Source organism: Dermacentor variabilis, chromosome 8, assembly GCF_050947875.1.
Source record: "Dermacentor variabilis isolate Ectoservices chromosome 8, ASM5094787v1, whole genome shotgun sequence".
NCBI classification, from domain to species: domain Eukaryota; kingdom Metazoa; phylum Arthropoda; class Arachnida; order Ixodida; family Ixodidae; genus Dermacentor; species Dermacentor variabilis.
The window spans coordinates 50,391,767-50,407,031 of NC_134575.1; the positions used below are offsets into that span (position 1 = coordinate 50,391,767).

At 50.1% G+C, this 15,265-nt stretch overlaps 1 protein-coding gene across 1 annotated transcript in view; it reads left to right on the forward strand.

Moving 5' to 3' along the window:
- The window catches only part of FASN1 (Fatty acid synthase 1), a 53,945-nt gene extending 45,530 nt beyond the window's left edge, over positions 1-8,415 (forward strand). The window contains exons 19-27 of the mRNA XM_075702126.1: positions 186-541; positions 1,166-1,519; positions 2,620-2,863; positions 3,432-3,668; positions 4,212-4,442; positions 4,674-4,918; positions 5,651-5,911; positions 6,474-6,731; positions 7,450-8,415. Coding sequence (XP_075558241.1) covers positions 186-541; positions 1,166-1,519; positions 2,620-2,863; positions 3,432-3,668; positions 4,212-4,442; positions 4,674-4,918; positions 5,651-5,911; positions 6,474-6,731; positions 7,450-7,563 — 2,300 coding nt within the window. The 3' untranslated portion in view covers positions 7,564-8,415. The remainder of the gene's footprint in view (positions 1-185; positions 542-1,165; positions 1,520-2,619; positions 2,864-3,431; positions 3,669-4,211; positions 4,443-4,673; positions 4,919-5,650; positions 5,912-6,473; positions 6,732-7,449) is intronic.
- Positions 8,416-15,265: the final 6,850 nt, after the last annotated feature.

Below are 15,265 nucleotides of genomic sequence, written 5' to 3' on the forward strand. Positions count from 1 at the left end.
TCCCAAATGTCCCAAATGCACTATATAGCTTAATGTCTCAGTGAATCAGAGGGCTTAAACCCGTTCCGAGTGCCTCCATAAGAGGTTGACTTTTGACATCTAAACTAGTAGAATCGTGGTTCTCTCGTTTGACGAAAAGCCCACTTGTGACTAAAGTCTCGCCGTCTTCTCTATTTGAACACCAGGCGTGGACCTCGTACTCAACTCGCTGGCGGAGGAGAAGCTCCAGGCCAGCGTCCGCTGTCTGGCAACCCACGGCCGATTCCTGGAGATCGGCAAGTTCGACCTGTCCAAGAACTCGCCGCTGGGCATGTCCGTGTTCCTGAAGAACGTCACTTTCCACGGCATCCTGCTGGACGCGTTGTTCGGTGACGACCCCTTCGTCGCCGCCGACAAGCGCCGCGTCGCCGAGCTTGTCCGTGAGGGCATTGCCTCGGGTGCAGTGCGGCCCCTGGACGCCATCAAGTTCACGCGTGACCAAGCCGAGGAGGCGTTCCGGTTCATGGCCTCCGGAAAGCACATGGGCAAAGTGGTGCTTGAGGTGCGTTTGGCTTTGGTTCCTCCTAATGTCTTCCAATGGCAGGACACTAAAAATATCTTACCCGTACATTCTCTGAAACTTGCTACACAGTTGCATTATGGTGGGAACTGAAATTCTGTACGTATTGTCGCCTTTAACAACAGCTATAGAAGGCAGTTAAGTTGTGTTCTATCCTTCAAGTTCGTACTGAAAAGAGAAGAGCCTCTTTCTTTACTTCACTCGTTTTGTAACTTATTATGTATCTAGGCCTTGCTGTAAAGTCAGAAAGTTCTAGTTCATCATTCAAGGCACAACCAGATTGCGTTGGCGCTGTTCACTTCATCATCTGAATGCTGCAAAGGAGCTGGATCTTATTTTGCTGCGCTGAGAGCAGCTGTCAGAAGCCAGTATGCGTCTGGTAGTTTTGCCAATGAAACACTAGACACAGATAAAGAAAAGAAGGGGCCAACAACTGTTGTTTAGCTTTGCTTGAAATTTTGCTTGCACAGTTTGCTGGCAAACTCTATCTCTTCAATTCAAACCATATGGACTTTGTCAGTGCCTTTGGGCAGGTCGCGGCCAAACTGTGTTCTCAATTACTCCCGTCAATCGCTAATCTTCATTCTTGCCGTTTGACGTGAACAGGTCAGGCCGGAAGAGACCCCACGCAAGACCACGCCCGCCACGCCACTCACGGTGGAGGCCATAGCGCGCACCTGCTTCTACGAGCACAAGTCGTACGTGATCGCCGGTGGTCTCGGGGGCTTCGGCCTAGAGCTCGCCGACTGGATGGTGCACCGTGGGTGCCGCAAGCTGGTGCTCAGTGCGCGGTCTGGCGTGCGCACGGGGTACCAGAAGCTGTGCCTTCACCGGTGGCAGCACGCCGGCTGCAAGGTGGTCGTGAGCAAAGCCGACGCCTCGACCGAGAAGGGCGCCCGGCAGATCATCGAGGACGCTAAGGTGCTGGGACCAGTCGGCGGCATCTTCAACCTGGCGGTGGTAAGTGGCCACGACTCGTATGTTTATTTAAGGGAGAATCAGACATCCACCCGTTCGTAGCAATTGTTACAAAGGAAAGCCATACGGGTTCCTCGAAAGAAAAGCTTCGCAGTTGAAGAAAAATTCGTCCTGGTCCGGGACTCGAACCCGGGACCATCGCCTTTCCCGGGCAGCCACTCTACCATCTGATCTAACCAGGCGGGTAGCAGATGGTAGGATGAAGTCTAATTTGTCAACAACTCGAAGCAAAGGCAAGAGTTTGGCATTATAGTTCTGCGGAAACCCGCAAGATGGAGAGAAGTAATTAGTAAAGGGAAAACTAATTTACTAATTGCTTCTCTCCACCTTGCACACTTTAAACAGGGGACACATGGTACGATGTGGCAACGTGCTACAAAGTGCACCGGGCCTAAAAGGGGGCTGTTGTGGCCATAGGAAATCGTGAGGACTTCCTGTGCCCTGATGGAAACGTTTTAGATGCATCTGTTGGTTCATCTAGTTGCGTGTCAGATAGGATGCGAAATTGTGCTGTGTTTCCTGTTTTAGTCTGTTGGCAATCTGTTCTGGAGGTGGGCTATTTCCTGCTTCAAACACCTCGCGACAGTCGCTGGTGTCTGGGCTGCAGTGTAACATTCCCAGAAACTTGAACTGCTGGTTATCTCATCAACTGTGTGCCGTGTGGAAAATGCCATTGGTCACTCCAGAGTTGATCAGGAAAAACACTCACGAGAGTGGGTCGCCGACTGTCTGCTACTAATCCTTCCATATTTGGTGCCACTTGAACAAAAGATTGGAAGTTGAATTAGCAATGCGCATTGGGCTTCTCATTCGCTCTGAGAGATTGCTGTTGCTGTTGAGAGTAGCTCGAGGGTAGGGGTTAACGAGGTGCACTGTAGTGTAACAGGACAACATGCGTTATGTTATTTGTTTTGCATTGAAAACAAATTTGCTTCACACTTTGGCAGCTCAATTCGGAAAACCACATGTTCATGCAGATACAGAAACATGGCCTTGTGATATGATGCTCTTTCGACTGCTTCTTGTCCAACTTTGAACAGTGTGGTTTGAGCCTCAGTGAATGCTTCATTCTCGGCCCGCAGGTTCTTCGCGACGCACTGCTTGAGAACCAAACGCCGGAGGCCTACGAGACCGTGTGCAAGCCCAAGGTGGACGGCACGCAACGTCTGGACGAACTGTCCCGAAAGATGTGTCCGGAGATCGACCATTTCGTCGTGTTCTCCTCTGTGTCTTGCGGCCGGGGCAATGCCGGACAGACCAACTACGGCTACGCCAACTCCGTCATGGAGCGGATCTGCGAGCGACGGGTCGCTGACGGACTGCCCGGTGAGCCGACGTTCGCAGTGAATGCGCGTGGGTTTTGTGGGACGATTGCGACCTCAGTGTGTTGCATTACAATTACGTGACAGTGCTAGGTAAGGGTCACGGGTGTTTGGGTTTAAATTTGAGACGGGGCAAGTTGTCGCATCGAAGTCACCCCCGCAACTTTGCGTGTTTCGACTTGTTTAATATTTGGCTGTGTTTAGTCAGTCGCAGCATCTGTCTCGAACCTCAAGCCGACGCAGTAATTGACTCGAAAATGGTGCTTACCAAACCAGGGGTTTAGGTAAAGCGTGTGGAACAGGAAAACTGAGCCAAGTCACGAATGCAGTTAGAATTCTGAAATAAGGAAATGTATATAGTATTGTGACTTTAGCAATAACTCTAAGTATGTAAAATGTTAAGTGACCATGAACAAGTAATGACATCCAGTAATTTCCGAAACTTTAATAGTTCTGACATGTTCAGCTAGAGAAGTAGCCTGCCAAGTGGGGAAAACACAGTCGGGGAATACCGACCCTCGCACCTGAAGGTGTAGCCGTAGTGCTGAAGTTGCTGTATTGCGTGCGTCTAGGCCTGGCCATCCAGTGGGGTGCCATCGGTGACGTCGGCGTCCTCCACGACACCATGGGTGCCGATGTGGTCGTCGGTGGTACTCTGCCCCAGCGGATCAGCTCGTGCATGGCCGTCATGGACCGGTTCCTCAGCCAGAGCCACCCCGTTGTCTCGAGCTTGGTCAAGGCTGACCTCTCCACCAAGTCGGATGGCAAGAACAAGCAGGACCTTGTCCAGTCCATTGCACACATTCTTGGTTAGTATGGCAGTAATGTCGATGGGGCTTTTTGCCTTGAGAAGTTTTAGTCGCTGCTGGTTGTTCTCTAGCACTCAAAGCAGAAGAGCAATGCTATTACACGTTTCTTTAACAAGAACAAAACAAAAGGTTGCCTTTGAGCACACACTATCAATTGTCTCATTAAGTACGTAATGCATCTTAAGCATTGGCATTGCGAGGCACATTTACTAATTTACTACACTTGCTATGCTAAACCCAACTCAGTCCCATCAGACAAATTTTTTAGACGAAGCTTAGGTTAGCCAGATGAAGCCAGATGTATGGAGATCGTTTACGCATTGCCTTACGAGTGTAGTTTGGTTTTGCAGAATATATATGTATACCTTGAGGTCTTTATGTTGGAATTTGGGACTCATTTCTATAGCAAGTATAAGGGCAAGTGTACACCTACTAGGAGAAAGTTGTTCCTAACTCCCTGCCGTGCAGGTTTCTTCTGCGTGTTTTTTTGCATCTGCTCGACCTCGTTTAGCATTGACGCTCCTTTACTCGATTCGTCTGCAGGCGTGAAGGACCCATCGAGCCTGAATCCGAACATGAGCCTCGGAGAGCTGGGCATGGACTCTCTCATGGGCGTCGAGGTGAAGCAGACCATTGAGCGCGACTACGATGTTGTGCTCTCCATGCAAGAGATCCGGCAGCTCACCATCAACAGGCTGCGTGAAATTGGTGGCGGCGCGAACAGCGCACCGGCCAAGTCCGACAGCGCCGCCGCCGTGGCTCAAGAGAGCGAAGGTGGGTGACAGAGCATTCTGTGGTCATTAATTACCGGGCATGCATCGCACAGGCTTTGTCAAAAGTTTTGATGCCACTGTGCAAGCGACCGTGGTTGTTTGTGAAATTGTGATCGTAAGCTCTCTCGCAGACGCTGGTGCTGCATACGAGCTTGCATAAATTAGCCATCGCTTCCCTTGCCTTTGCAACTGGCAAGACTCTAAAGGGGGTAAATCTTTTTGTTTCTTGCAGAATCTGCGGACGTGTCCGAAGTACCCCGGTTGACGCTTGTCAAGGAGCTGGTTCCCCACAGCGTCCTGGTTGAGATGAACGGGCTAAAGGGAGCCTCGCCTCTGTTCATCATGCACCCGATCGAGGGACACGTCAACGGCCTGTCCGAGCTGGCCAGTCATCTCCCCATTCGAGCTGTTGGAGTGCAGAGGACGCCCGACATTCCTGTGCGGTCCATCGAGGAGATGGCCTCCATCTATCTACAGGTGAGTTCACGTTCCTGGGCAGATTGCAGAATTTCGTATTTCAGCAATGGAATTGCAGCTTTTCCTAAATACATAGGCTTTTGGCTTTAGCGTTCAACAGCAACTGCTATGCTCATCTCTCTATGCTCACATAGCAGTTACTCCTTGCTGTTGCACTACCTCCATTTGAATATGTTGTTAAATAGGAGAGGGGCGTTCCTCTATTTAAACAAGACATTCTTTCCTTTACTTTTTGATTACCCTGCAGATTAAAACGTGAGAGCCTTATGCTACAAAACAGTGCAATATCTGCATGCCAGTCAAGTAAACTTGGCCTCCGCTGTAATTTGCCCCTGGTGCACAGAACCATATTAATGGGAGCAGACATGTATGGAATCCTTGGCATGCTGCAAAACAAGCCTGTTCTAGCTGAGTTATACAAGCTGTTCAGATGTTATGAGTGTAGCTTGGTTTTGCAGAATGTGTATGTGTACTTCGACGTGTTGACGCTGGCATTTGGGACTCATTTCTATAGCAAGTATAAGGGCAAGTTTATACCTACTAGGAGAAAGTTGTTCTTAACTCCCTCTCGCCCCCCTCTCGCCATCATCTTCCTCTTGCCCCCCTCTGGCCAAACATCTCGCCCCCTCACGCGATCTCGTGATAGCTATATCAATCAAGTTACATAAGGAAACATTTGATGTAGCCAACGAGTCTCACACGGATCCTTCTTTTTCATGTGTGCCGCTGCAGAAACTCGCCGAGGTTCAACCCAAGGGCCCGTACCACATAGTGGGGTACTCGTTCGGCGCCACGGTTGCGTTTGAGATTGCCGTCCAGCTGCAAGCGTCGGGAGCCTCCGTGGGCAGCCTGACCCTCCTGGACGGTGCCCCCCATTACATGGCCGTGCACACCGCCCACCACAGGTCGCGCTTCACCGACAGCAAGGACGAAGAGGAGTCCTCCCTCTTCTGCGCCTTCCTCATGCAGTACTTGGACATCGACTTCCTCGAGGTGGGTGCACCATCAAGCCGTACACCGGGAACGTGCGTGTCTGCGCACTGGGGGGAGGGGGTGCCTCGTATGCTGAGTAATCATACCATCTTTACTCGAGTAAGACCCGCACTCTTTCCCTTTGCAATACTGGCAGGATGCGACTCGCATTAGTGGTTGTATGTGCAGGTGTTATACTCAAGGGTGGGTCTTACAGGAGTAAGTGCGGTATATTTCGTTTACAAAGAGGGATTGTGCTGCGTACTCTACTAACACGCTATGTCAGTACGGAGGCAGTACTCATGCTAACGACCTTTAGTGGTGCGACGCAGTGAAACAGAACCTCTTCTTAGTGTAGCAGCACCTGCTTCGAGTAGTGCCACACGTTCCTCCTGGTCATATTGGGTAAATAGTTAATCTGTACCTTGTTCAGTGCAACAACGTGACCACTCTGGCTGTGTGGTGGCGTGGGTCACGAATCTGAGGGCAACAGCTGTATCCAGCATGCTTGCTCTAGTGAACGTGTACATTCTCCCAGTGTGTGCGATCCATCTCTGAAAACTCTGGCCATCCGCTAACGCAGGTACGGAGTCAGATGAACCAGTACCCGAACTGGGACGCCAAGCAGGAGGCAGCGACTGACATACTCCTCAAGGCCTATCCGAACGTGCACCCCAGTCGCCAGGATGTGGCGACGGCCACACGGGTCTTTTACGAGTTCCTCAAGGCTGGCTCCAACTACCAGCCACACGCGAAGTTCCACGGTGATGTTGTGCTTGTCAAGGCCTCAAGGCCACGAAAGATGGCAAGGCAACTGCCAGCTGACTACGGTCTCTCCGAGGTGAGAAAATGCTTTTGTTGGTGGACTGTTTATGAACAGCCTGTATAATGTGTATAGAAGAACGAGTGGTCATATCCTGTATTGGTAGTGTGAGGACTTCATTATCTAAGTGGTATGTTCATGACTGTACTTCAAGTGTTTTGTTGTGTAGTAGAAGTAGGATGACTTACTGCTATTCTGAGGGGGGGAAAAAAACATTTTTGCAGTGTAGAACCAGTGTGCTGGAGTGTTGGAGCGGTGCCAGTATTAGTTATCTAGAGCAGGAGATGACACTAAGATGAAGGCAACAATCAAAACACCCGCGAGGATCGGCACCATCTTTAGTGTGCCAGGGAAAAGCACGTTGGATATTTCTTCTGTGTCACAGAACACGTAGGTGGCAACCGATGTAACCTTGTTTTGTTTGAGTCTGCAGTCATGGTAGTCATATAGGACAGCATTGTCTGAACATCCAGGAAGAAGTCCAGTACGTGTGCGACATGAGGCGGAAGGATAACCAGAGATCTAAGAGTTCTATTTTGTAGTTTGCAGTAGTACAAGGAAGGGAACGCAGATTTAGGGTATGGTGTACGCTTTTGGTGACTGAAGTATGCTTCATTGTGCAACATTGATGTATGTGCTTTGTGCACTGAATTATCTCATAACTGTCTCTAGAGTGGCTGTGGTGCCCGTATGTGTAATTTCATTGCCCACTTTTTTTTTTTTTTTTTTACTTCAGTGCTGCGAGGGCAAGGTCAAGGTTCAGGTGGTCGATGGCCTTCACGAAAACTTCATCCTCGGCGAAGGTGCGAAAAAGTGTGCAGCCATCATCAGCCAACAAGTTCAACACTGAAGCGCAGAAAGAGAGAGAGAAAAAAAATCCCTTCCATGTTTTAAAGAAATCCAGGTGACCCCCTCCCATCTCCCTATACAACACACCCTTCCCCACCAAGACTGGCTGGACCAGGCTTTTTAGGGAACAAGTGTTTGACAAACCGACCGAGCCATTCCAGCATGGACTGTACAGAAGAGAAGCTGTTCGCGTTGGTACCTGTGGGATTATTTAGGTGCAGGCGTTCGGAAATCCCTGCTGCTTCTATGTGTGGACGACTGGCTACTTGTATGCCTGTGGTATGCGAGAGCTGGCCCGCACAGAGAGGACCATTCGTAAGCAGGAACTATGTGTCGATACCAAGTCACAAGGAAGTACCACGAGTACTTCGTGCACGTCACCGTGTGCAAAATTGGTGCTACCACACGAGCATCGCAGTAGTCCAAGGACTCGACCGAGCTGCGACACGATGGGTGGCTCTGAAGTGGTGAAGTACGACTCTCGAAGTCGTCGGAAGAGAGAGAAAAAAAAAAGGGTGGAGAGAGAGATACATATGAAATGAGAGTGAGAGAGTGCATGCGCGATGGCAACAGCTCGAAACTGCATTTGCCATTTGAAAACGGACACGAAGTGAGACGGGTGCAAGGCTATGACGGGCACTTTCTCTGTCCTCTTGGGATAGCATCTTTGTTTTCCGTTTCGTTGATGTCATTTTTTTTTTCTCATGTAATCACTTGTACAGAGAGAGCAGTCTGGCAAGGCTGCTATGTATTTATGTAATTGCCATACCCGTGATGGACACTCCATGTTCCTTATTGTGCTTGTTTTTGTTTCTATATTGATCCCGATAATAAAGACTTGTATCATGTGTCATATGCTCTGGGTCGAGTGTTTGTTTTAAGGAGGAAACAACTTGTATATCTACGTGGAGAAAATAGTTTGTGGTACTCAGATGAAGAGCGAGCCAAGTTGGTCATATTGAGTTTAGTACTTTGATGCACACAGGTTTTCTTCGATGAAGGTATACTCCAAAAGATTAAGGGGCTAAGCGAGCACTTCTAGAGAAGAGCAACTATATTATTCGGCATCTAGGGGGTTCCGATTTGGCCAAGTGAAGTATAATAGACATGCTGGCTAGAGGGTTGCCCTGAATTTCCCTTGGAACATTGCAAAATAGTGTTGATATATTCCCAGGTAGACGGCGGCATTGCAAAACAGTATATTTTCCCAGAAAGGTAGCAGCATTGCAGATTGAGCAGGTTTATGACCTTCTTAGTAATGTTACAAAACAGTGTTCATACTTTACCATGAAGGTAGCAGCATTGCAGCTTGGGCAGGTTCATAACCCAGTTGGTAACATTACAAAACAGTGTTTATATTTTTCCAGAAAGGCAGCAGCATTGCAGATTGAACAGGTGTATGATCTTAGTAACATTACAAAACAGTGTTTATGCTTTCCCAGGAATGTTGAAAAAACAGGGTCATGAACCTGCCCAGCATTGCAGCTTAGGTAGGTTCATGACACAGTTTGTTCTAGATCACCGCATACATGCGCGCGTGATTCATGACACAGTCTGCGTATGCGTCGCCGAGGCATGAACAGGATGTTCAGTATAATGTGCTGCAATTAATATCTTACAATAAATGGGATTCGCAACAACTACGTGTCATTATTTATTGCTCTGTGGCTGCTAAAGCAGCATCCGTATTTAAAACACCCCCATCGCTTCACTCCCCATGGCAGACTGGGTGGCGGAGGATAAGGAAAAAGAAGTTATATACTACAGAAGTGAAACAGCCAACCGCTATAATGACGTATAGAGGTTTAAAAATAAAAAGTCTGTGGAACAGGCGATTCATACCGCGGACCTCCGTCTTATCATCGCCATGCCTTGGCGCGAAGCCACGCAGCACGAACATAGTGCGAACTTATTCCAGAGCATTTTTTTTCCCGCTGACACTGACACGTAGCGCGGCTTCGCTAGAGACGAATGGAGCGAAACATTTCAAAGATTTAAAGAGACGACACGTTAACGATTACGTGTCGGCCGAAAACTTACACCAGCAGCTAAGCTTATAGCGCGAAGGGGACGGGGCCTCTCCTCAGTTTCCTCCCTCCATGCCCTACTCCCTCCGCGCGCTAGGAGAAAAGTGTGGAGGGAATGGCGTAGTAGGTTCTCCTCTTTTTTTGCTCATTTGTTTATTTCTTTGCCGTAGCGGCCACGCCTTTCGGGCCACAATGGCGGCTTTGTTTTGGTTCTGTGTGCTCACGCGTGTTGCTCCGTAGGTTTCGTGCCGTGACAAAGGCGCCGTGCGGGCAGGTTTGCGTTGGTCTCCGTGTTTTGTTGCGCTGCGTTGTCTGGACCGTGCTCTCCCGGATGTTGCTGTGGCCAGGTGGGACAGGAGGAACTAAAGTTCGTGAAATGAACGCGCACGCAACGCTGTAGGCAATGTATCGCGCCACGGCAATGGCGACCGACGAAGGAATATCCGCGGGAAATTTGGCCCTCTTCGGCGGAATCATGCTAACGTGCCATCGCAGGCCGAAACCAATGCGTTTCAGAATCTGTACAGTGAACGCCTTGCAGGTCAGTGGTTCCTGCATTTGACAGCGCATATGTTGCATTTGCGGCACGTAGAACGTACGTTATGAATGCATAGTTCGTGTTCAGTAACAACTTGCTTTCGTGCGTATTAAACACGTGTTGATTAACTGTTGCTTGTTCCTCGCAGTACTCGCGACAGCACGAAGTCTTTTAAAGCAGAGCGCGTTCGAGGTTCATGCACACCTGCACAGGTGTACCTCACTACACGTGCTGATAGAGCGTTACGCCGAATATGTGCATTTTGCTGCCCTCGGCATCGTGCGCCTGCCAGCCGATGCTTCCATCCTGGAAGATGTGAAAGAAGCGGCTGGTTTGACTTAAGGAACGAATCCTCCCTACCTTGGGCGTATCTTATCTGTGCGCGCGAGAAGCGCAGGGAAGTGAAGGTTGCGGTGCAAGAGTCGGCAAGGCTCCACAGAACGTACGCCTACGAACACATCAAACGGCTGTTCAATGGTCGCACGTCAGCGGGTTCTACGCGCGTACTGTTCTGCAGCTTAATTGCGCCGGCTGTCGCAAAACTTTGGTTCCGTGGTGCTTCACTTACCGTGGTAAGAAGGCACCTCAGGCCGCAGTCAATCAATTTAAACGAGAAGTCAGAAATGACATTTTGCCTCCTCGCCGGCGCGCTGTCGTATACAGTGATGCGTGGCCACCTGAACTTTGTTCAATAAAGCACGACGATTCCTCGAGCGAGAATGTGTTTGTGCTCATAAACTCCCAGTGGATCGCAAATGGGTCGGTGTGTTGTATGTGTCTCCAGTGCGTTCTTGCAGTGCAGTGAGAATGCGTACATTTTTTTCGTATCGCAAGACGTCTAGTTCGCAAGATCGTTTGAGAGCCCCAGGAAGTCCAAGCAGAGAAAAGTAGAAGTCAGCAATAAAGGTGACCTTTTTTAAAATCGCGCAAGAACTGGGCAGCGGCCGGTACCCGCGGTTGATGATAATAGCTCATTTGGCTGGCCTGATAAAGCATGTTTATTTTCATAAAAGCCGATAAAAGCAGCCGATTCGACCTCACGGCCCAATTTGCGAAGTTCATTATTAACTTCTTTCAACACGACTTCGGCGACGGTAATGCATTGAGACATCGCGATTGTTTAGTATTGCTGCGGAGAGCGCGCGCCCGAGCAGCCCGGTTGCGCTTCTTCTTCGTGGTGGTGGTGGTGGTGGTGAAAAACGTTTATTTGCTCTATTTACATATGGAGTTAGCGGTGCGTCAGATGGCTTCTTCCATCTTGATTTGCAGGGTTGGTGCCCCTAGTCCAGGGCCCCACTGAGGGTAGCTGCCGTGCGAGCACGCCTTACTAGCCCTTGCTGGACTTTCAGGATGTCGCTGGAAAGCATCCTCTCCCACTGTTCCGCACTCGGGTTTTCTATTACGGTTATTTCTTTTGCTTTTTGGCAGGCCCACGTGATATGATATAGCGTAGGCTTGTCCCCGCACCAGGGGCACGTGTTCTCATATTGGGTAGGGTAAATTTTGTTTAGAATGTATAAGTTCGGGTATGTGCCCGTTTGTAGTTGCCGCCAGATTACGGCTTCTTCTCTGTTGAGTTGTTTGTCTGGTGCCGGGTATCTCATTCTGGCGCCCCTGAAGTAGTTCAGCGTGTCAGCGTATGTTTGGCCTACCGTTTCTGGGTCCTCTATGGCGGCAGTGTTCTTGGACGCCCGGTTTGTTGCGTACCCTCGAGCTATCCTATCTGCCTCCAGATTTCCCTCGACACTCGTGTGTCCCGGTATCCAAACTATCGCGTGTTTGCTTTGCTTGTCTGTGGGTCGGCCGTTAGAGCGGAGAATGTTCAGCGCTTTGCGGCTGATCCTGCCATTCATGTAATTCCGGCATGCTGTTTGCGAGTCTGTTAGAATCGTTAGGGATTTGCCTAGTCGATAGCCCTCCACTGCCGCTAGAGCTACGGCCGCTTCCTCGGCTTCAACTACCGTGCAGTTCCGTATTGACACGCTGGTGATTTCCCTGAGGTCCGGGCCAATCACCGTCGCCACTTTATGCTTATTGCCTTCTCCTTTGCCGGCGTATGTTGCGGCGTCAACGTACACCGTTTCGTTCCGGATGGCCAGTGTCCTTTGCACGTACTCTGCCCTCGCCTCCCTGCGTGCCTTGTGCAGGTTCGGGTCCATATTTCTGGGTATTGGTGCTACCCTGATGGTACTGCGGTACTCGTCCGGGATCGTCATGTTATCTTGTACTTCTCGTAGGGTTGATTCGCCGCCGTACCTGACTAGAAGTCTTCTACCGGTTTCAGTTTGCTGTAGTCTTTGGAAGTGTGCGATCCTTTGGGCTTCTTGCAGTTCCTCAAAGCTGTTGTGCAGCCCTAGGGCTAGCAGCTTCTCGGTCGACGCTGTTTGGGGTATTTGAAGCGCCGTCTTGAGTGCTTTCCTTAGGATGGTATCGATTTGCTGGATTTCGCTTTTGACACAGTTGTAGTACGGTAGGCTGTACACCACTCTGCTGACTACTAGGCTTTTTATCAGCTTGAGTGTATCTGCCTCCTTCATGCCATATCTTCTTTTCGACACCCGGTTTATCATTCTGGCGACTTGGTTGACTGCAGTCTTGGTTAGTGCAAGGGCGTATGTGCAATGCTGGTTTGTTTGCACCCACATCCCCAGTATTCTGCATTGCGTCACTTCCGGGATCTGGTGTCCCTCCAGGTAGATTTTCAGGGGCTCGGCCTCGTCGCTGGCCTTGCGTCTCCGGCGTACTCTCAGGAGCTCAGATTTCTCCGTTGAGCATGCGAGTCCTCTTGCCCTGACATATGTTTCTACGCATGCTGCGGCCTCTTGCAACTTGAGTTCTTGGTATCCTAACGGAGCTCTTTGCGCCCAGATGGTGATATCGTCGGCGTACATCGCATGACGTATACCCCCAATTTCCTCTAATTGTTTGGCCAGTCCTATCATTGCCACGTTGAAAAGGATGGGCGAGATAACTGACCCTTGCGGTGTGCCTTTGTTTGCAGTGCTGAACTTGTCTGATCTTAGCTCTCCTAGCCCGATGGTCGCTGTTCTGCCCGACAGGAATGCTTTGACATAGCCGTGTGTCTTTCTGCCGCAGTTCAGGTTGTCTAGGCCCGTTAGTATGACTTCGTGACTGACATTGTCAAAGGCGCCTTTGATGTCGAGTGCCATGATGATATTTTCTCCGTAGCGTGGGATTTCGCTGAGTATTTCTTCCTTTATCTGCAGCAGCACGTCTTGAGTCGACAGCTTGGCTCTGAAGCCGAACATGCTGTGCGGGTATAATTCGTTATCGTCCATGTAGTCTTGAAGTCTCTTCGTAACCACTCTCTCGTATATCTTGCCCAAGCATGATGTGAGAGAGATTGGTCTGAGGTGCTCTACTTGGAGTTTCTTTCCTGGCTTTGGAATCATGATGATTTCAGCGTGTTTCCATTCTTCTGGAACTGTTTCCGCTCCCCAGTGTTTGTTGAGGTAGTCGGTTAATTTTTCGACTAACTCGTCACTGAGGTTGCGGATAAGTACGTTGTTAATTTTGTCCGCACCCGCTGCCGTGTTTCTTGTTGCTCTTCTTATTGCCGCATAAACTTCTTCCTTACTTATGTGATTTGTATTGGCCTCGAGCTCCACCACTGGAAAAGCTGGCGCCACCGTCGGCGTGACGTGCTAGGAGGGATCACGTGGACATAGCGGCCGCGTCGGCTGCTTCGGGAGCGCCGAAGCGAGCTGAAAACGAGTTTGAATTCCCTCGTACGCTACGGTCCTCATTGAGTGGCGAAATTTTCCCGCTTCGAGTGTCTCCTTTACAAAGGTTGAAAGCACCACAATAGTTAGTGGCTGCCTTTGAAGGCGCGCAACATGGTAGGCTACTGCTCGGTGCCGCAATGCCGGACGCACGCGACGGAGCACGGTGTCAGCCTTATTCACACGTAGCCGCAGGACAAGAAGCTCTGTGAAGCTTGGCTCGCGAAACATAAAACCGGCAAACAGTCATCCGCTACAACTCGGGTATGCAGCAAGCACAGACGCGAGGAAGATTTCTGCTACGGCGCCCGGTCTGCGATGTTCTGAAAACGCGCACTGAGACGCTCGCCCGAGTCTGCTGCACGACTAATGTTATGACAGTTTGGTCTATCAACTTGTCGATGCTATAGATACTGGCAGGTTCAGTGGAGTGGAAAGGCAGCGGTAAGAAGCACATTTTAAAGAAGCATGGCATTTAAGGTCATGTTTGTGTTATGAATTAATGCACTGGATTACAAAAAAGGAGCAGCGGGAAATCGCGCGCTGAGAACACCGATAAACATACAGTGCGACGCAACTCGAAAAATAATATTGAAAAGTCAAATAATTTAGAAGAAACAAAAAGATTGAATGGTCGCGACGGCACATCATAGTCCCTGTAGGCAGTGGCGTAGCAACAGGGGGGGCCGGGGGGCCGTGGGCCCCGGGTGCAAGGGGCCAGTGGGAGGTGGGGGGGGGGGGGTGTCATATGCCTGAAGAGACCTCTTTTTCCGCCGACTGGGCGCAAATGGCAAAGAATGCTCCGGTATCCAGTAGCTCGAGCTCATGTAACCGATGCGTTGCGCCGCAGAATTGTCGGCTGCAGCTCTATCAACACCCCATGAAATAATTGCACGAATGTGCGGGCTAAGAAATTTAATTCACAAAATGGTCGCGAAACTATTCGCCTTAGCGGAATGTTTCATGTGGGGTGTGCCGTGCGTTCATGCTGGGAGCAGGAGTCGCTAAACATACAGTAAGGCGTTGAGGCTCTTGGGTCCCTCTTCCGTCCACAACGCGCAGCGAAGACGGACAAAGACAGCAGTTAGAGGGCGTTCAACGAGCGCCCCCGGCGCTCTCGTTTACGGCGAAGCGTTCGTTGAGAGCGACGTTGCATAAGTGCGGCCGTCAAAAGTCGCGAATGGGATTCTCTGGATCGTCTTCAGACTCGGTGCGGCCGAAGAGTTTGGCGGCGTATGACTCCACAGGCTGTATATAGTCGCGGGCGCCGCGACGTTCAGCTCGCTTTTACTTCCCCTTACCCGCTCGCTCCGAGAAGCCGCTGCGAAACCTGCCGTTATGTTTCACGCTTTCCTTCTTGCCCTCGAAAGTTTCAGAAAACTGTTGTTATTGTGT